The sequence below is a fragment of the Musca autumnalis genome, unplaced genomic scaffold, assembly GCF_047663935.1.
Source record: "Musca autumnalis isolate F117 unplaced genomic scaffold, ASM4766393v1 scaffold_2, whole genome shotgun sequence".
Taxonomy (NCBI): Eukaryota; Metazoa; Arthropoda; class Insecta; order Diptera; family Muscidae; genus Musca; species Musca autumnalis.
In genome coordinates this window covers 260,605,605-260,628,788 of record NW_027411755.1, presented here as the reverse complement: position 1 = coordinate 260,628,788, position 23,184 = coordinate 260,605,605, and the positions used below count along the sequence as shown (strand labels likewise).

The following is a 23,184-nucleotide window of genomic DNA, read 5'->3' as shown; positions in this document are numbered from 1 at the left end:
AAGAACGAACTTTGAAGAATTGCCTGCACAAACTTTTATTCGTTTAGAAAGTACGGAAATGGAAAAATGACAGTTACAGCCGTTTCTGTATGTCGAAAGAAGAATGTGTGCGAAAGAAACACGTCCAAACTCTTGTGTGTTTTTCAAATTTGTTTTTTGTTTTGAAGCAAAGGCAACGGTAAAATTATTTCGAAAACTAAAGATCGGGCGTGTTTCATTCGCACACATTCTTCTTTCGACATACAGAAACTGGCTGTAAATATATGTCAATCGAATCCCAACAAACATGCTGCTAGATTATAGTAGGGCAAATTCGACTTGCCGAAAATGTTATTTACTTTATCTTAAATAAGATTGTACATTAGCGTTAGGAGTATGAGAAAGTTTATCTACAAATATGTAAAATAATAGCTCCGTTCCAGTACTTTTTTAATGCTAAAAGTACATACATAAGTATACATACACATTTTTCCAAAATTTACGGGAACGGAAAAATGGTAGAAACGTCAAAAAACTGGAACAAGTGTCAAAGTCGACGTTTCAGCCAATCAGAAGCCGGCAAACATGTTGCACATTTTTGCTCTCCTAAATTTGTCGTGTAAAAAGTTTCTAAAGAGAAAGCCATTCAGCGCCATTTTTGTTCAAAGAGAAGTGAACATTATGCCACTTTTTTGGTGCACGGGAACGCATTTCGGGGAAAAATGTTCAAAATGTGTAAAAACTTTTTAGTTCTGGAACGAAGCTTACAGCACTGTTTCTAAACCTGGCAAATATATAATGGGAAAAATGGTCAAAAAATTTTAAAAATTGTAGACTCTTGAAAGTTTTTGTACAGAGCAAATACTATCCTGTAGTGAAATTCTGCAACTCATTTTTTGAGCTGCCGACAAAACTCAGTAATATAAAAATGCTTATTACAAATATTTTAAGACTTCAGTCTCATCGGGCTATAAAGGTCTGAGTACATAAGCTGCCTCGCCTGGTTGCCTTGCTTGTTCTCTGATAAAAGAATAAAAAAGAAAAGGGCAACCCAGTTCGAAATTAGCTCGGCCTTCTTTATTCTTTTATTTTTATTATGCCAGAAATGAAGCAGGAAAACAAGGCAACCAGGCGAGGCAGCTTATGTACCCAGGCCTTAAAGGCCTTATCGTAGTAAAAATGAGTATCTTTAATAGGTCTTTTCGATAACCCAAAAGTTTGTACAAACTTTTACAAAATGCTGTTCGATAACAAACTTTACTTACCTGAGGTTACCTTTTTACCATTTTTATCCTGCAAAGCGCTCCCTAACCCCAAAAAGTGGTAAAACTGGCCGCAATTTTTAAGAGAGTGAGAGAAGAGAGAGTGCACAAATGGCTTTCTCTTCTACCACAGGCTACCAGACAAATTTCTGCAGGTAAAAAATGGTAGAACTGATTTTTTGACATTTGTTTGAATAAAAAGTGAACGAAAAACAGAGGAAAAAGGCGATTGCTGACAAAACAAAATTAAAAACTGTGAAATAAAAGAAGAAATTTGAATTTGTATGTTTCTTTTTGACATTGCTACCAGATCTACCATTTTTTCGTTCCTTTACTTTTCTGGTAAAAAGGTTCATGAGAGAGCAATTTTGACAGTTTTCTCTTTTAGCACTTTTACCATTAAAAAAGTAAAGGAACAAAGCTAGTAAAACTCCTAAAAGAGAGAAAAATTGTTGCCAAATAAAAGTTTTTTCAAAAAGTTGGGGAACGCTAAAGTGGAAAAACGTCAAAAAAGCTGGAACAAATGTTAAACTCGGCGTACCAGTCTGATTGGCAACCACGTTACTATTTTTTACACACTCAAATTTGTCGAGTAAAAAGTTTTTAAAGAGAACGTAATTCACCGGCATTTTTGTTTAAAGAGAAGTGAGCTTTTTTGTGTACGGGAACGCTTTTTCGGGTAAAATGTGTAAAAGTCGTAAAAATTGTAAACAATTTTTTAGTTCTGGAACAAAGCTATCATTTGGGTCATTTTCATTCCATCAAAAAATATTAAAGTTTTCGTTAAAATTTTACAGTGATTTTTTTGGAGTACAAATTCAAAACGATACACTGTGAACGTAAAGTTCAACATTTGTATGTATAAATTGAACTAAACAAATCAGAGCCATAAGGAAACTCGCGTTATGCTTGTTTACATTTGCGAAATCCACTTGATTTCAATTGTCAATTCCTCTGCGTATACGTCAATTGAAAACTCATCTGAAATCCATTTGATTTAATTTGACGTTTAAGCAATGGAATTGACAGTTGAAATCGAGTGGATTTCGTAAATGTAAACCAAGCATTAGGCATGATGATGATCATTAATACATTCATTTTACCGGTAAATGCAATGCTCTCAGATCCATATCTCATTGCATGATGGAGCTATTTCTATGGAGACTGAATGTGCTCCCAAACTGAGAGCAAGAAAATACTTGTATGCCCATCATCATTATCATCACACATTAAAATTGAATTGGTTGGCGAACGAAGAATTCTGTAAAACGCATTCACTCCTCACAAAACAGTCGTCAGCTGTAATTCAACGTGAAAAGTTGTTGGTGCGGTTATTTTCGCGTGTTTTCCAGTCAAAGAGAAAAAGTACGTTGTATTTTACAAAATTTCAACACAACACATGGAGACAATAGTTTTGACTAAATACACGCATAGAAAAATATTTCCTCATGCACATCCAACCATCCCACAATGAAGAAATTTTCCAAAAGCTAACGAAAACTTTTGTGGTTTATTAAATGAAAATTGTTGCCAATTAATAAAATTGATTAACTAAAATTAGGTTTTTTTTCCTCGTCTTCTTCATCAATTACTATTTGGTGTGATGCAATGAAACTACGGACGGACGACAACGCATTGCAATGAGTGTGTGAAATGAAAATAGTTTTTACTTATTTATTTTTTATTTGATTTTGTATCACTCAATTGTTGTTTTTGTTTATTTACATAATGAACATTGCACAAATTTCAAATGATTAGCGAGTGTGTGTTTTTGTATACAACAAATTTCTTCTGTGCATTCTAGTGAAATGGGAGCAATGCAACCAACAAAAGCAACAAAAAAACTGTGTTATCGACCGAATAAATGTGTTGTATGGCCCACATTCATTAACATTGACTTTGAGTAACAAGTGGCCGGCTGGGTCACCATTTACAACCGTGTAACATCTATTAGTGAAATGTGGACGATGTGTATTATGTGATAGTGATTATTAATTAGTGATCAACATTTAAGTTCAATTGCAGTGATGAATGTATGTAGGTGACTGAGTAATCATTAAATTACAGTGGCCCTATAAGAGATGTTTGTTGCAGCCGCTTGTCTACGGTTAGAAATCTTTTGTGAAGGAGAAAATAAATCAAATGTCAATTCCATTGCGTATACGTCAAATCCATTGAATTTCATCGAGTAGATTTCGTAAATGTAAACGTAATAAATATGGAATAAAGTTTAAATTATTATAATATGCGTATTCAGAACCTCTTCCCTATTATGTTTTTAATTTTTATAGAATTTAACGTTATTCTTACTATGGAATATATTTTTGTTGTATGTATTTAATTTTTTTATTAGGGATATGAAATAGAACCCAGCAAAAAGTTTGCATCCGCGGATACAGTTGATTCACTAAAAGTGTACAGTACATTTGCCGTTGGAGTACATCTCTTCCTATGAATTTACTTATGAATTTTACAAGAGAGCGCGCAGCTAGGATGTACTCCATTTTGCTTCCACGGCACAAAGCTAGGATGCACTCCATTTCGATCCAAATCACAGCCTTTGATGTAGTGTTTTGGATTGAATTTAAATGCAGTCTAAAGATGCTATAAAATGCAAGCCATTGCAAATATCCCAAAATAAATAAAATACATTGCATATTCGTGTAAAACAAGAATATTAATTTTATTACATTTACACATATTTACTTTATTACATTAACACAAACTATACAAATTTTCCATTTAATTTGATCATAACTGAGTTTACTTCCTCTGCTCTGCATTTGCTGACACCGCAATTGATTTTGCTCCATCATCCAAATGGTTTTTCATTTTTCCTCCTACTCCAGCTCAGATTGACAAAATAACTCTGACTCCACTTCAAAAATAATTTGCGTCTCGTCAATTAATACAATGTTCATATCTTTAGTTTGTATTTCTTTATTTTTTTTAAACAAATTCTTATAATTTTAGACACAAGAATAAAAGACTGCGACTGTAGGGATCAAAAAATTGGCTTGCTTGGCTAGGGATCTTTAAGCGAGTGCTTCCAAAATGTATGGAACGGAGTGCATTTTTTATAACTCCGTGTGGACTGCATCGAAGGATGTATTGAAATCATAACTCTGCATTGCACTACTTCCAAACTTTTTTTGTTGGGGAACTATGTACTTGGATTTCCATTAAAATGTTTACTTGCCCCTAAATCCTGGTCCACACTAGCGTGAATTTCATTAAAAAATTTCATCAAATTAGGCGTTCTTAAATCGAATTCCTCAATACAGCAATTTTATGATTTTACTCTACTATGGAAGTCTAGAGAGATCTAGAGACGCATAATTATACCCTCAGCATTTATGCTAACGAGGGTATATACACTTTCATACGGGCAAAATTTGCCTCATCGAAATAATGGTTTTAGACCCCAAGTATGTTTGGACGAAATGTGTTTCAGACAATGTCCGTCCGTCTGTCTGGCTGGCTGGAGCGCACGATAACTCTTGAACGGATGAACCGATTTTGGCTCTCCTAATATTTTGCCCAAACTTAGTTTAAGTTCGAAGATGGGCTATATTGGTCCACTCCGTCAGGTACCTCCCCCACAAAAGTTCAAAAATGTTCGGACAAATTGTTCGTACGGGAACTTTTGAAGGGATTGGCCGAATTGGTCCACACTTTACACATCCTAATATATCTACCAGATATAGATCAGTTTCAAATATGGACTATATCTGTCCACTCCATCCGGTACCTCCCACACAAAATTTCGGATAAGTTCACTTTAAGACCTGATATGGAATCACTTTGATTTTTGTTGAACCAACTTGCATTCGCTTTTTAGTATCTCCTCCGCAAAACTTTTGATCTTTAATCCTAATCAACATTTTTGTCGGTTCAAACGCCCAACATTTTTAAAACGCCCTAAATACATACGTTTTTTGGGAAAAAATGTTCGAATATACACAGGCTGAGGGTATCTCTCTGTCGGCAAAGCCGACTGATACTTTTTTACTTGTTTCATGCAATTTTTTTCAATGAAATCACTCTAGATGGACCGGGACTAAAACTCGACTTTCTTGGTTGACTGTATGTACTTAGGTGTCAGATAAGACGACTGATTCGTTTTTATTTGTTTTTGTTGTGGAGTGTGTTCAAAATTCAACGCTGTTTTTATTTGTTTTTGTTTCAAAATATAAGAAAAATATGTGTCCAAATTGTAGTTGCACTTTTTAAATTTTGAAAAAATTCATGGTCATCCAATCTTGCTTATCTAGTTTTCTAATAAACCAAATTACATACACATACATACATTCATATTTACACACTTTCATACAAACATACTTTGGTGCATGGTTTAATAAGAAAGGTTAGCCAAAGCTTTATGTCAATTTAAATTTTTTCATTCGAGTATGCCTAAAACTTCAAAACAATATAAATAAACTGTGTATGTGTGTGTGGTGTTTGAATAATATGCCAAACAATTTTAAAAACAATCGATTTCAATGATTTTTAAAATTGTTTTTAGACCATTTGTATGGAAGGAATTAGTGAGATTTGCATTGAAACAATCAGTTTATCATATTCACAACTCGATTATGTTGAGAAAATTTAACTATTCATTCATTTTTCGCGTTTTTTATAAAATGCTCAAAAAATACATTGTAAACAAACCCACTTGTTGCCTTTATTTTGAAGTTTCAGGAATTCAAGAAAAACAAGAGTTCTACAGATTTTTTTCATTTAAATCTACCTCTTTACTTATACCATGCTTTGGTGGAAATCAACCTCATTGGATGCAACTTTCGTTCGTAACCCGCTAGCAATGAAAATTCCAATTGTCGACGAGTCCCTATACCGAACTAGTTCATCTAGCTAGCGGGAACTGTCATTTTATTAAAATTATGTTTTATGCACATGTTTTTAAGCTTACCGGTATCTCAATTTGTTGTTTATTTTATTAATAACATTAGCTCTGTTCCAGAACTAAAAAGTTTTTAAAATTTTTACCACTTTTACACATTTTGCGTTCCCGTGCACAAAATTTATATGCAAATCGTTTACGACTTTTACGACTTTTACCACTTTATAAAGTACGGGAACAGGCCAATTAATATTGGGCGTTAGGAGAAAGACATTGCCATATTTCTGAGGAGCTTTAGGAGACGTATTGACTTTTTGGAAAAGAAATATTTGGTTGATTCCAACAGATTTCTGTTTCGAGTTTGTTTTATTTGTTAGTACTCCTGTTGTAGGTGTTCATGGACATCCGTAAATAATCTTCTACATTTAATTAGCATAATAATTACAGCTATTTTTTTTACGTGACATTGTAATAATCACCTCATGTTTTTCCCTAGCCAATAAAGCTTGTTTTTCTTTCAAAAGATTTGCTATTCAAAGAAAGCAATTGAAAATTATTAGTTTATGGATGAAACAAAAACAACAACAAATGCTTTCACGTAACAGACTGCACTGCATGCAATGAAAACAATCTATTCCCCTCTTCAAATTAATTCCAATGCACAGATTGACTGCACTTGATGTATTTGTAAAATTTTAAGAATTTCGTCTGTTTTTACTACAAAATATCTATTTGTTGCTAAATACAGTTATGGCGTGAAATTTAGATGTAATTAACATTTGTAGTTTGTGTTTTTTTAATTACTTTTCCTGACTTTTGTTTCCAAAAGTAGATTCGTGTTGAACAAGTAAATAATTAAAGTATTGATATGTTTGTAATTAAGTAGTATTGAAAATAAAAGCTTTGTTCCTTTACTTTTTTAATGGTAAGAGTGGTAAAAGAGAAAAGTGTCAAAATTGTTCAAAATTGCTCTCTCATGAACATTTTTACCAGAAAAGTAAAGGAACGGAAGAATGGTAGATCCGGCAGCAATGTCAGAAAAAAACATAAAAAAATCAATTTTCGTCTTTTATTTCGCAGTTTTTAATTTAGTGTTGTCAGTGTTCGACTTTTTCTTCGGTTTTTCGTCCATTTTGTGAAATAATCGTCAAATAAAAGTCGAAAAATCAGTTCTGCCATTTTCTACCTGCAGAAATTTTGCTGGTAGCCTGTGGTAGAAGAGAACGCCATTTTCGCTCTCTCTCCCCTCTCACTCTCTTAAAAATTGCTTCCAGTTTTGCCACTTTTCGGGGTTAAGGAACGCTTTGCAGGTTAAAAATGGTAACAAATGGTTAAAATGGTAACCTCAGGTAAGTAAAGGAACACAGCTAAAAAAAACAATATTGAACTTAATTTTTGAACTTAAAATTTGTAGGAAGGCAAGCAAGCGAGGAAGTTTATGTACCCAGGCCTTTAAGGCCTAACCGATTTTTTCTTGCTAGCTGGTGCGCACGATATCTCTCGAACGGATTTACCGATTCGAACCAAATTTTGCACTTCGTAATATTTTAACTTAGTTTAAGTTCGAAGATGGGTCATATTGGTCCACCCCTTCTAGTACATTCACCACAAAAGTTCGGAAAAATTGTGCGCATCATAACTCTTGAAGGGAGTAACCGATTTGCACCATACTTTGCACAAATTTGTACAAACTTTTAAAAATGCTGTTCGATAACAAACTTGTTCAGTAAAAGAGAAATGAGAAGTACTTGCAAGTAGTTGCAAGAACTTGCAAATACTTTTTACTTGAGAAGTTATCGAACATGCATATCATCAATACTATCAACTATTATTTTGGAAATTTTATATGTTTTCACTCATAAGTTACGAATTATTTGCGGTTATATTTTACGTTTTTAAGGCACCACATACAAATCACAACTTCTTCGATGGCATAAATTGGCTGTAAATTGATAAAAATAATACAAGATATTAAAAATTTGACGTGTTTAGAGAACATTCATTTCATTCACAATTACAGCTCTGTTCCAGAACTAAAAAGTTTTTACAATTTTTACCACTTTTACACATTTTGCTTTCCCGTACACAAAATTTATATGAAAATCGTTTACGACTTTTACCACTTTAGTCTGTGTTTAGACACACAAACTTCTCGGGAAAGTAAATTGAGTTTTTGGGAGAGATCGGAGAGGAAAGAGCTCCTCAATACTCTTTCCTACCCCCTATTGCCTAAAAACTTAATTTACTTTCCCGTGTGTCTAAACACGGACTTATAAAGTACGGCAACAGGCCACAAATTTGTCACCATACATTTTTCGATTTTTGTCCATGGGCGAGCGAAATCACTGCGCGCTGAGAGAATATACATACATGCATGGTGTTAATTTCCTTATTGTAAAATTTTCATTTAGTTTATCAGTAATAGCATCAGTAGTTATCACATAATTTAATAATTACCTTATTTGTAAATGACAGAAGATAACACTTCCAACAGCTCTAACTTTACATACAATGCAAGTAGAAATTTCGTTAAAAAATGATAAGACATCCGACTATCTTTTGCATTCGCCAAGTGTAACAATAAAACCGTTTATCTACAAATATGTATGTAAGCAATAACAAAAATTGTCCACTTCATCAAAACAAAAAATGCAAACAATGTACATAGGTATGTAATGTGAATGGGCATCAGCACGTTTTACTCACATGCAACATTTAATCCAAACCAAGCGATCCAAGCAACAAACAGTCGTTTACCAAATCTGAAAAGAAAAACTACTGATTACTCGTCAAAAACTGTGAAAAACTTCCAAACAAACAATAAAAACTCACAACTATTCAGCACATAATTTTTAAATCATTTCAGTTTAATGCACTGATAGATCAGAGACTCCACTCCATAATCCAGCCGTTGCTAACTGCCGCCTGTTCGAACAAAAAGAAGCAATACAAAATGACTGCGAACGCACTAATATGGATTGCAGCTGTACTCGCTATAATTTGTCCCATACCAATGTCAGTGGATGGTAGGCGACACAATTTGAAGATATTGGGCTTATTTCCCCATCCCGGAATTAGCCACTTTCACTTCTTTCATCCCATCCTAAGAGGTCTCGCGGAAAGAGGCCACGATGTGACAGTTGTAAGTCATTTTCCCGACAAAAGTCCCCCAGTGGGTTACACCGACATACCATTGACGGGAAAAGAAACATTAGCCAACAGTGTGGATTTGAAGGTGAGTTGTCATTGACACTGTGGTATTGTTATGTTGTTATTTGTGTAAGTTTATAACTTAAGAAAAAGAAATAAAACTTTCTATGAAAGTAAAAGAGTGCATCACATAAAAAAGACAAATTTATCAAATGTTTTTTAGTCCAATTATGAATGTTCACTGGTGGGAGATTTCTCACTTTCATTATCTAGCTCTATTATAAAAGAACAGGGAGGAAAACAGCGGAAAGTACATTTGATTTGAATTAAAATATTAAGTACTAGACGTGTTTTATTGTTCCATATTTTAATTTCAAAAATGTATATTAATCGTTCTTAGTTGGCTTCTCCTTTTCCATTTATAATAAGGCGAGATCATGAAAGTGAGCAATATCCTACAAGTGAACATTTAATAATTGGAACATTTAATAATTTATAAGTCAGTAAAAATCTGATACGATAGTTTTTTTAAGACTATACATCCATCCTTAGTATGAGAAACTAACTAATATCCAAGAACATGTCTTTCAGAGTACATAAGAGTCGACTAAACCTCAGTTTAGCTTAGGGTTACGTAAAATCGATTTCGGTTGATCGATTAATCGATTATTAACCGTAAAATTTCCAAAAGTCGTAGTCGACTATTGACTGTGCGGAAAACCGAATAATCGATTATTCTTATTCGACTTTCGGAAGAGGGAGTCAACTATTATTCGTAGTCAACCATTAGTCGTAGTCTATTATTATTATTTGTAGTCGGCTATTAATCGTGGTCGACTATTAGTTGTAGGTGTCTATTGGGTGTGCTAAAACCGCATAATTGACGGTACTTTTTTATACATATAACCATCACGGATCGCATCAACGAAAATGGTCGATTATATTCGATTATAATCGGTTTTCGGCGGTTAACGATTAATCGAAAGTCGACTTTTAGAACACTCTCAAATAATTGACTAACCGAAAATCGAGTTTTAACTTTTTCACGAAAACCGAATAATCGAAAAACCGATTATTGCAGTTCACTGCGTATCCCTAGTTTAGCTATTTTATTAACGTTTGTTTTTCTCAGTAACATCAATTCATGTTAGACATACTGATATATTTTCTTCCAAACACTGTCAACATTAGTTTAATTTATCAATAAACTTTACATGATTACAATTAATAATTTTATTTCTCATTGAAATACATACAGTGAGTGTCAAAAATAAATATACCAAATACTTACAGCCTGTTTCGCAATGTCGAACGAAAATGAAAACGAAAGAAAAACTACTTAACTCGTGTATTATTTTCAAATTTTGCATTTGTTTCGAAGCAAAAACAAAGTCAATATTATCATGAAAAGCAAAGTTTAGGTGTTTTTCGTTCGCATTCATTTTCTTTCGACATAGTGAAACAGGCCCTTTAAAAAAATGTTGGTCCTGTGGCAATTAAAAAATTTATATAACATATTAGCGAGAATAACAAATAAAAGTTTGTTAACCCTGTTTTCTATGCGACAAAAATATTAGGTTTTTGTAACTTTATTAATTTTTTGCCAAAAACGGGTCATTAGCCCCGGTCCACCCTAGAGTGAGTTCATTGCAAAAATTTCATGAAATTAGGTGTTCTTAGATCGAGTTCCCCACTACCAATTTCATAATATTACTCTACTATGGAACTCGATCTAGGGACTCATACGGGTATGTTTTGAGAAACACTTCACCTCTCACTTCACGCTTAAAGCATTTTGTTCACCCTATTTAAGCTTATTTTTCGAGTATTTAATGGATAGGCTATGGTTCTTTTTAAATACCCTAATGAATGTTAGCCCTACAAATTTGCAAAAGATAGGAGTAAATGGGGTGAACAAAATGCTTGAGGCGTGAAGTGTGTCTCAGAACATATCCGATAATTTCATAATATTTTTTCAATGAAATCACCCTAATGTGGACCGGAACTTATCGACTTTTTTCTGCAATATTAGTATAAATTTTAATAATTGCGAACAGATTCTTTGTTTCTGTGTTTAACAAATTTTATATTTTATAAGCTCTGTTCCTTTACGTGCAATAATCTTCAAGTTTTGCCACTTTTTACTCGAAAAGCGTTCCTTTACTTCTGACACCATACAATTCATATGTGAGCAGTTTACAACTTAATGTCATGTTCATACCAGCATTTGAATCACGTCGTTCGTTCTCATAATTACGTACACGAATTAACCCGTTCATACGACATGGTACACAATTCATAGCAACATGATTCATATTTTCATGGTTTTTGTTTACTGATTTTAAAGAAAGTTTCAACCAAAATACGGGTAAAATTATTTTATATGAACTGAAAAAATATTTATCCTTCTTTCAGATATCTATTTAATATTAAATTCTATTATTTTCATTCATGTTTTCCATTTTTTCTCACAATTTTGGTGTTTTCAGTATATTTTCAAATTTTTCTATTTCAATAATTTACGAGAGAGAGACCTGCCAACATATCTTTTTTGGTATACAGACATTCCGGCAGGCATTTGATTTTTGTTTCTAAATTTGTACGCGAATTTGAAACGATGGACAAGAAATTCAACTGCAATGGTAGAGAAGACAAAATTTGCTATGATTTGAATGTATACTAGTCGTTAAACTGTTTACTTTTCATTCATATTTTGCAGTTTTTCTAAAAAGTTTTGGATTTTTAATACGATTTTAATTTTTTATTTTTCCTGTCATAATTAATTTATTTCGATAAATTCTCTCATTTGTTAGAGATGGGACATATTTTATCGTCGTTCTGAGAGTAATTTAAATTGAACAATGTACAAAAATCGTTGTTCGTTCTCAAAATTTTGTATGGGAAATGAAGTAATTGTATCGTAATTTGGGGTCGAACAACGAATAGAGAGCGAATTACCGCTAGTCTGAACATGGCATTAACTATTTTTGCCGGTTTTACTATTTTCAAAAGTAAAGGAACAGACCAATAGCAGAGTATTGAAATTTAGCGCTAAGTCGCGGTCCACACTAGCGTGAATTTCATTAAAAAATTTCATGAAATTAGGTGTTCTTAAATCGAATTCCCCACTACATCAATTTTATGATTTTATACGGCGTTTATATTATAGTTTTTTGCAGGGTTAACCTTCTTTATGAGGATTTATTTGAAGTATATACAATGGAAATGACATTTGAAACCCAGACCCACTGGGTTAACCTTGTTATATGTAAACGGCCTATTACTCTACTATGGATGTCGATCTAGAGACGCATAATTTCATATCAAAATTTCAGTGAAATTACTGTAGTGTGGCCCGGGACTAAGGAAAACGCTATCCTAGAAAAGAAAAAACTGGCTGTATTTCATTATAAAACGGCAGAAATAAAAGGAAATTTTGCTTATTTTTTAATATTTTGTCGAATATAGTTGAAACTATGTGCAAAAGTTACGAAAATATAGGAAAAATAGATTTCATGTACATAAGCCAGCCAAAACCAAGGACTCATGGTACAATGAAGTAGAGGTAGGCCAGGTATGAAAATCACTGAGAAATGCCACCCTGCAGCCATGGCTTAAAACGTCAAATGGCATGGTACAATAATAATGGTAGATGTAGCTGCAAAGCTATCCCGTATTACAAAAACATATGGAACTTAGAGCTTCACTTTTTATATTTTAAAAGTGCCATATAGCATAAAATCATTTCTTTAGCTAGGCTCCAGAATATTCTTGTTGGAAAAGTGTTCCAAAAATAGCAAAAGTTCTTCCCAAACTTATGACAGTGAAAAAATGTCATTCACTTATTTTCTAATTGACAAGTTTGGCTAATCTGACATCGTGATTGCTGGCATCCGATTTGCATATAAATGTCAGCAGAATTTTTACAAAAATTGTAATTTTTACATTCCTGTAGTTTTGGAACAAATTTAAATTAATATCAATATTTTATTTTGCCACATTTTTTGTCCTTGATTTCAATTTTAAGATATAGTGTTACAGCAGAAGTTTTTTGTTGGAACAATTCAGCGATACATCTACCTTTATGATTGCATAATGTCAAAAACAGTACAAAATGTCAACCCTGCTTTTGACAGATTAGGCCATAAAAAGAAAAAAATTGTAATCAGCTGTTAGCTGTGGCCTACCTTCACTTTATTCTACCATGCAAGGACTGCTAGGGAAGGTAAAGAAATGTCCACAAAAATTACAGCTAAACCGCCCATAATTTGTTGAAATTGGTCACCGAGTCCTAAGAAGTCCTTAGAAGCTGGAAAATATGCACTTATATGTCATTTAGATTAGCCATAAATCCTCAACTGGATTCAATAAATCCAGTACAAATATCATTGCATTTAGATACACATTTGGAGGATTTAAATGGCAGTCAGCTGATTTTCGTTCATAGCACAATTACCAAGGTAGATGCCATGGTAGAATAATTACAGGTAGGCCACAGCTGATTACAATTTTTTTCTTTTTATGGTCTATTCTGTTAAAAGCATGGTTGACATTTTCTACTGTTGTTGACAATATGCAATAATAAAGGTAGATGCATCGGTTAATTGTTCCAACAAAAAACTTCTGCTGCAACACTATATCTTAAAATTAAAAACAAGTTACAATTTTAATTTGCGTGTTAAAATTAAATTGTTAATTTTTTAAAAGTAACACTTGCGAAAGAACTATTGGTCAAATATTAATTAAAATGTGTTCCAAAAGTACGGGAATGCCATTTTTTTTCACTGTCATAAGTTTGGGTACAATTTTTGCTATTTTTGAAACACATTTCTAGCAACAATATACCTTGGCCTAGCTAAAGAATTTCTATTTTTACTATATTTGGCACTTTTGACATATAAAGTTCTAAATTCCATATGTTTTTGTAAAACGGGCTAACTATGCAGATACATCTACCTTTATTATTGTACCATGCCAATTGACGTTTTAAGCCATGAATGTAGGGTTGTATTTTCAGCGATTTTCATACCTGGCCTACCTCTACTTTATTGTACCATGGGTATGGGCTTCTAAAGTCCCGATTTACATTAGGCGATTTTCCTTATGGCAATTTTTCTCGTTCTCTTTTAAAATTGCCTCTTGCGTTTACACAGGCAATTCTGTTTCGGCAAGTTTTGTCACTTGCCAAAAACGGAAAATATAAAAGGAATTGCCCGAAAATTGCCGGTACGATCAATTTTTTTCCATTTCCATTCCCCTTACGTGTCTCTTCTACAAACTGAGACTTGCCGCGTAAACTCGACTAATGGGACAAAATACTGAGGTGCTATTATTGGTGAAATTGAAAACCGAATATTTTTGACACTCACTGTAATTAGAAATTTGCATTTTAAACTAGACGTTTGATGATCTTCTCAGAATTTTAAATCAATTCTAATTTCTTACATCTCATCCGAACAAAATAATTTTCACATGTCTGTTTTCAAGGGATACTCGATATGGATGGGTAATCAGATTTACATACATATATAAAAGTTTGCATTACGATAAATACTACAAAATTTTAATCGGGGCAAATCCATACTTTACGATTAAGAAAAAGAACATCAAGTTCCAAGAATCTCTGTATCGGACAACACTTCGGGTACCTCCCATAAAAAATAAAACATTTTCGCTTAAATACAGCTCAACTCCTAAAATAAAATCCAATTCCATGATAGACTTCGACGTGTGGAAATTTCAATAGCGTGTATTATTTTGCTAGGGAAGCACTATACTTCCTGAGATATGTGCCCTGAAATGTCTCAATATTTAGGTTCACTCCTTCATACATATGGTCTGTTCCAGAACTTCAAGAATCTACTAATTTTTATACCCTCAGCCTTTAGGCTAAAGAGGGTATTTACACTTTGATACGACCAAAAATGTGCCTCATCGAAATAATGGTTTTAGACCCCAAGTATGTTTGTACGATATCCGTTTCAGACAATTTTGAGTAGATCTAGCAATGTCCGTCCGTCTGTCTGGCTGGTGCGCACGATAACTCTCGAACGGATCAATCGATTCAGTTCAAATTTTGGGTATCGAAATATTTTGTCCAGATTCGATTTAAGTTCGAAGATGGACCATATAGGTCCACTCTTTCAGGTAGCTCCCCCACAAATGTTCAAAAACTGTCGCAAAACTTGTGCGCACGATAACTTTTGTGGGGAATAACCGATTTGGTCCATACTTTGCACATCGTGTAATTTCTACCAAACTTAGATGAGGTTCCAAAATGGACTCAATCGGTCCACTCCTTCGGGCACCTCCCACACAAAATTTCGGAAAAGTTCGGTTTAGGAACTGTTCTCGAATCTCTTTAATTTTTGTTTACGCAAGTTGTATTCGCTGTCCTCTATACGACGCTGTAAGTTTCATTAGGGGCAAGTCCATAATTCCTGAGAAAATAGCCTGAAAGTTTCAAAAAACCCTATGACACCGTGTGTAGTGGTTGGAGCGCAAGATAACTCTCGAACGGATCTGCCGATTTGGTTCAAATTTTGGGTATCGAAATATTTTGTCCAGATTCGATTTAAGTTCGAAGATGGACCATATAGGTCCACTCCTTCAGGTAGCCCCCCCACAAATGTTCAAAAACTGCCGCAAAACTTGTGCGCACGATAACTTTTGTGGGGAATAACCGATTTGGTCCATACTTTGCACATCGTGTAATTTCTACCAAACTTAGATGAGGTTCCAATATGGACTCAATCGGTCCACTCCTTCTGGCACCTCCCACACAAAATTTCGGAAAAGTTCGGTTTAGGAACTGTTCTCGAATCTCTTTAATTTTTGTTTACGCAAGTTGTATTCGCTGTCCTCTATACGACGCTGTAAGTTTCATTAGGGGCAAGTCCATACTTCCTGAGAAAATAGCCTGAAAGTTTCAAAAACCCCTATGACACCGTGTGTAGTGGTTGGAGCGCAAGATAGCTCTCGAACGGATCTGCCGATTTGGTCCAAAATTTGGCTTTCGTAATATTTTGTCCAAACTTAGTTCAAGTTCAAAGATGGATTATATCGATCCACTCCTTCCGGTACCTCCCCCACAAAAGTTCGAAAATGTTCGGAAAATTTGTTCGAACGATAACTCTTGAAGGAAGTAACCGATTTGGTCCATACTTTGCACATTATGAAATTTCTACCAGACTTAGATGAGGTTCCAATATGGACTCAATCGGTCCACTCCTTCGGGCACCTCCCACACAAAATTTCGGAAAAGTTCAGTTTAGGACCTGCTCTCGAATCGCTTTGGTTTTTGTTGTACCATCTTGTATTCACTGTCCCCTATACGAAGGTACAAGTTTCCTCAGGGGCAAGTCCATACTTCCTGAAAAAATAGCCTGAAAGTTGAAAAACAAACCCTATGACACCATGTTTATGGGTGGAAGCGCAAGATAATTCTCGAACGGAAATTCCGATTCCGGCCAAAATTTGGCCTTCGTAATATTGTTTCCAAACTTAGTTTAAGTTCGTAGATAAGCCATATCGGTCCACTCCTTCAGGTACCTACCCCACAAAAGTTCAAAAATATTCGGAAAAATTGTGCGCACGATAACTCTTGATGGGAGTGACCGATTTGGTCCATACTTTACACATTCTCATAATATCTACCAGATATAGATAAGGTTCGAATATGGACTATATTTGTCCACTCCATCCCGTACATCCCACACAAAATTTTGGATAAGTTCACTTAACCCACTTAGCGCCGAGAATTTTTTTTGCGAGAAAACTTAAAATTGTTTATGAAAATTATATTTTTGAGATTTTTTAAGCTTTTTTAAAAAATAACTTTTTTCTCTAAAACGTATAGTTTTCCTGCAATCGGGCCTTCTTTTAAAAGTTCCAAAAATTTGGAGGGTAATATAGGTGTATCCTTAAGGGCTGTTTACACCATCTATCAATGTCATATGAGCTGTCACTTCTTTCACCCATTCGACATTCTCTATGTTTGTCAAAATTGACGTCATCCATACAACTTTCAATTTGTGCGATCATACCTACAAGTTTTATTTTCGTATAACATAAGTCGATGGTCAGACTAGCACGATTTCAACATGGCGACGTCAAGTTTATAGGCGAGGGGTATGAAGTATTGAAACCCATGTACATGGTTTTCTGTGTTTGTTGTGTTGCCTCTTCTTGTTCTTCGTTGCAAGATTTTTTCTTTAATTTTCCTTCATTTTTATTTTCTCGAGCAAACGTTAACAACAAAACAAACATAAATATATTTAATAAAAACATTTAATTAATGAAATAATGAAAATTTAACTATTAATATTAATTTAATTATTAATGTTAATTATTTTGTGTTGTTTTTTTGGTTTATTTATGTCTTTTTTTGTTTTTATTGGTATGAGAAACACAACAAACGCGGATGGTAAAATAAAGAGGACACGCAAAGATCTTAAATTTCACGTTAACGTGTGTGGACATTAACGAAATTTGAAAAGAAACTTTAACGAAATTGGTTTCATGAAACCTTGCTAGTCTGACCATCGACTAACCTATAAATATAAAAACAGCTGTTTTTGTCATTGTTTACATTTATTGTTGAGTTACAAATTTGCGCAAATTTTTAATTTTGGTTGAAGGAAAATGAATATCTAGCATGTTTGTTGTGGTAGAATAGGTTTTTGGGGTTATAGAGGCATTTATGTTTTTGCCACAAAGCAATCATTTCCAAGACTGTTTCTTTCGACCAATCGATCTGAAAATTACATTAAATATTTAAATACACATATTTTTCCATTTTCTTTTTTAAAAGATTTTGTTTTTCATTTTTTTTTTTTTGAGAATGCCAGAAAACAGCTGATAAATTTATGTTTACATACAAGAATGCCGTATCAAATAGAGCGCTCCCTAAATGAAAAATTTACATATGAGTTGCCAAATCATTTTGATAGATGAAAATTTTCATATGGTCTGTTCCTTTAAAAATGGTAACAGTGGCAGAAAATGGTAAAAGTGGTAAACTGCTATCATATAAATTGTATGCTATTAAAAGTAAGGGAACACTTTACAGGTTAAAAATGGTAAGAAATGGTAACCTCAGGCACGTAAATGAACAGAGCAATAGTGGTCCCACTATGTGTACAACATTCGCAGGTAGAAAATTTGACATCTCATACGACATTGATAGATGGTGTAAACAACCCTTTACATGCCAATCCCTTGGTTTTTGATTGAGAAGATACTCTTACTATATTCCTAACAAATCCCTGACTTTATATGATTCTAAAATTTTTGATTAAATTTGTATCGCATATTTAAATTTTTCATCGAAAATTACAAAAAAGTAGATTTTTTTGAATATCTTGGGTTTTTGGCCAATTGCGTGAAAATGCGTAGGTCAAATGAAGCGTTATCAGCGTGAACTTACAGATAACAGACAATACTATAACAAAATGCAAAAAACCCCACAAAAATATTCGAAAAAACCAGAGTTTTACGTCAGTTTTTGCAACCATTTTTTGTGGCGTTTAAACGACCAGTGGCTTTATCTGGGTTAAAGACCTGCTATTGAATCACTTTGATTTTTGTTGAAGCAACTTACATTCGCTGCCTCAATTACGATGGTAAAAGTTGTTTCAGGGGCAAGTCCATACTTCTTGAGAAAACAGCCCAAAGGGTGTAAAAACCCCCTATGGAACCCCCATGGTTTATGACGGTCCATTCCTTTAAGTACCTTTTCCGCAAAATTTTTGAACTTTAATCCCAATCAAAATTTTTGTCGGTTCATACGACCAAAATTTTGAAACCCCCTAAATACATAAGTTTTTTGTGAAAAAAAGTGTTTCAAATTGCCCAGACTGAGGGTATATCTCTGTCGGCAAAGCCGACTGATACTTTTTTACTTGTTTCTATTTTTTCCGATAGCATAAAGGAAAAAATGTTATCGTAGTAAGAATTAGTACTATGATAAAAATTAGTAATATGATACAAACAAGTGAAAAATTTGCGCTGAAAACTTCCAAGACTTCTTTTGTCACCTACGAAAATGTAATGCACACCTTGTTTCGCCGCTCCTTTTTTACAGTCTCAGGCTGCGTTTTTTACTCCTTTTTTCAGTATAGATAAACACATTTTCCCCATACGTCTTTCTTTTATTTACTACTTGAAAACATTGTGCGAATCTATTAAAAGAATTGCAATATTTTCACATTGAACTCTATTGAATTCAAAACAAGTAAAAAAGGATCAGTCGGCTTTGCAGACAGAGATATACCCTCAGCCTGTGTGAATTGAAACACTTTTTTTCAAAACGTGTATATTTAAGGGGTTTTAACAATTTTAAGCGTATGAACCGACAAATATCGCGTGTACTATTTTAGCTAATATTATCGATTTTTGTGCGGGAGGTACCGGAAGGAGTGGACCTACATGCACCACCTTCGAATTTCATCTAATATTCCAATGAATATTGCGATATGCAAAGTGTGGATCAACTCAGTATTTGGTTCGGGAGTTGTCGTGCTCTCCAGCCACTACATGGTGCCATAGAGGGTTTTTACACTTTTAGGGTTTTCTCAAGAAATATGGACTTGCCCCTGAAAAAACGTTTTCCGTCGTAACTGAGGCATTGAATGAAAGTTGCTTCAACAAAAATCAAATTGATTCCAGAGCAGTCCTTAAAGTGGACTTATCCAAAATATTGTTTGGGAGGCACCCGAAGGAGTGGACAAATGTAGTCCATATTCGAACCTGATCTATATCTGGTAGATATATAAGGATGTGCAAAGTATGGATTACATCGGTCACTCCCTTCAAGAGTTATCGTGCGCACAATTTGTCCGAACATTTTTGAACTCTTGGGGGGAGGTACTTGAAGGAGACGACTTATCTTCGAACTTAAACTAAGTTTGGACAAAATATTACGAAGGCCAGATTTTAGACGAATCGGCAGATACGTTCAAGGGTTATCTTGCGCTCCAACCACTACACACGGTATCATAGGGGTTTTTCGTAACTTTCAGGCTATTTTCTCAGGAAGGATGGACTTGCCCCTGATGAAACTTGTACTGTCGTATAGAGGACAGTGAATATAAGTTACTGCAACAAAAATTAAAGCGATTCGTGAACAGGTCCTAAACTGAACTTTTCCGAAATTTTGTGTGGGAGGTACCCGAAGGAATGGGCCGATTGAGTCCATATTGGAACCTCATCTAAGTCTGGTAGATATTTCACGATGTGCTAAGTATGGACCAAATCGGTTACTTCCTTCAAGAGTTATCCTGCACACAAACTCTTCGAAAATTTTCGATCTTTTGTGGGGGAGGTACCGGAAGGAGGGGACCGATGTAGCTCATCTTCAAACTTAAACTAAGTTTGGGCAAAATATTACGAAAGCCAAAATTTGAACCGATTCGGTTCATCCGTTCGAGAGTTATCGTGCGCTCCAGCCAGCAGGACAGACAGACGGACGGACATGGCTACATCGACTCCAAATTGTCTGAAACACATTTCGTCCAAACATACTTGGGGTCTAAAACCATTATTTCGATGAGGCACATTTTCATCGTATCAAAGTGTATATACCCTCTTTAGCCTAAAGGCTGAGGGTATAATTAATAAAAACAATTATCTCACTTTTTATTGTATTCTTATCAACAACTCCAACTGAACTGAACTTAATCAATAACACTTTTTCTTTTGCTCTATTTTCTCCATAGGTATTTGAAAATCGTCGTTTTTACAATCACTTCTTGGAATTCTTTTTACTGTATGAATGGGGAAAGGAAGCCTGCAATCACACACTTCGTTCCGAAGCCCTCCTCAAAGTAATGCGTCAAAAAGTACGCTATGATGTTATATTGTTGGAACAATTCAATTCGGATTGTATGATGGGTGTGGCGCATATGTTGCAGGCTCCTGTAATCGGCCTCAGCAGTTGTGCTATGATGCCATGGCATTACGAACGTATGGGAATGCCCATCGTACCGTCCTATATACCAGCCTTATTCTTGGGACAATCAGAGGACATGTCACTGGGTGCCCGCATTGCTAACTGGATAACATTTCACGCAATGAACGCCATGTATAATGTGTTTTCCATACCGGCAGCTGATGCATTGGTGCAATACAAATTTGGTCATGATATGCCATCGGTGGGTGAACTAGCCAAAGATACAACGATGATGTTTGTCAATCAACATTTTTCGCTAAGTGGTGCGAAACCTTTACCACCATCAGTAATTGAATTGGGTGGTGTACACATTCAAAAGGCAAAACCACTCGATGTTGATTTGCAAAAGTTTTTAGATAATGCCGATAATGGGGTGGTTTTCATTAGCTGGGGTTCAATGATCAAAGCCGAAACTTTACCTGTAGCCAAACGTGATGCTATCGTTAGGGCAGCTAAACGCTTGAAGCAACGTGTAATTTGGAAATGGGAAAACGAGACTTTAGCCAATAAACCAGATAATATGTATATAAGTAAATGGTTACCACAAAGAGATATACTTTGTCATCCCAATGTCAAGGTGTTCATGACACATGCAGGTCTTATGGGTAGCTCAGAGGCAGCATACTGTGGTGTTCCTGTGGTAGCAACGCCAATGTACGGTGATCAGTTCCTAAATGCAGCGGCAATGAAACAACGTGGCATGGGCGTGGTTCTCCACTATGAAGATATCGATGAGAATAGTGTGTTAAAGGCCGTCAAAAAGGTCCTGGAAAAACAGTAAGAATAATAAATCTCATATAATAGGTATAAAATGACATTTTTCTTATTTTAGATACTATGACAATGCCAAAATGATCTCGTATGCCTATAAGCATCGACCAAACACAGCTCTCGATACAGCCATTTGGTGGGTGGAATATGTAGGTAATACCGAAGGAGCTCCTCTACTTAAATCTAGTGCGACCTACATGTCCCGTTTTGTCTACTACTCACTGGATGTTTATACTGTTTTGGGATTGATTGGTTTTACTTCGGCAGCAACATGGGCAATACTAATGCGCAAAATAAAAAATTCCGTACGTAAAACAGCAACTAAAGTCAAATCGAATTGATGATTGATGAAATGGACTTCAAATTTAAATATTTAAATTGTTGTGATAACTCCTACGAATGTTTAATGGAAACAAACATTTATGTGCCAAATTGGAAATTTTAAAATCAACAATCTGTTTAATACTTTGCGCTGGAAGTATGTCAATATTTTTACAAAAATTTATTCAGTACAAAAAAATTATTGTTTTTAGTAACCACCATTTATTTTTGTATACGAATTTTGTTAACTTAGTTTGTAGACATTTTAGTTCGCATACACATTTTATTTAATTAGTTAATAAATACATTTTTATTTTCTTAGTTTATTAATAATATAAGTGTGTGTTAATTACTATATTTAAATAAGTTAAAGTTAGTTAAGCATTGACATACAAAAAATTACCTCGTTTAATTAGAATCGCATAAACTGATTGACTGCCATCGATGACAATTTTAAAACAGCCCTTAAAATGCACATAAGCAAAGCTTCTTCTCTAATGGATATAGACCTTATTGGAACGCAAAATATAGACCAATGTTAGTAACTTATTTCTATTGTCGGTCATCGTATGGTTTCATAGAGATTTTCGGGCACTATGTCTGGAATTGCTCACGAAACACATTCTGTCGCTGTTAAAAGGCCCAAATGGTTCAATAATTAAATAACTGGCTGAAGAAATATATTCTGTAGTTGGTATTCGAATTTCCTTTTCATATCCTCATGGTGGGATTAATTATTGAACCATGCAATTACTAGTTATTTTAAAATAAAATTATATTAGATTGTATAACTTCCGAACTCATACAAAAGTCTGCATTATAGAATTTAAATCATTACACATTCTGCTAAGAGGTTTACTCATAAAGTAGTTGGTGTAATGAAAATCGAT

The 23,184-nt window shown here is 34.4% G+C and overlaps 1 protein-coding gene across 1 annotated transcript; it reads left to right on the top strand.

The window, feature by feature from the left end:
- Positions 1-2,443: 2,443 nt before the first annotated feature.
- LOC141391956 (UDP-glycosyltransferase UGT5-like) lies at positions 2,444-22,627 on the top strand. The gene is made up of 4 exons (XM_073964742.1): positions 2,444-2,606; positions 8,969-9,337; positions 20,970-21,979; positions 22,035-22,627. Exons 2-4 carry the CDS (start codon positions 9,056-9,058, stop codon positions 22,312-22,314), a joined length of 1,572 nt encoding a protein of 523 aa, XP_073820843.1. The 5' UTR covers positions 2,444-2,606; positions 8,969-9,055; the 3' UTR covers positions 22,315-22,627.
- The last annotated feature ends 557 nt before the right edge of the window (positions 22,628-23,184 follow it).

Excerpts from the sequence above, each read along its gene's own strand:
- LOC141391956 (XM_073964742.1), top strand. The coding sequence starts at position 9,056 with ATGACTGCGAACGCACTAATATGGATTGCAGCTGTACTCGCTATAATT. Across the intron at positions 9,338-20,969 it reads CCAACAGTGTGGATTTGAAG|GTATTTGAAAATCGTCGTTT; the intron begins GTGAGTTGTCAT and ends TTTTCTCCATAG. Across the intron at positions 21,980-22,034 it reads AAAAAGGTCCTGGAAAAACA|ATACTATGACAATGCCAAAA; the intron begins GTAAGAATAATA and ends TTCTTATTTTAG.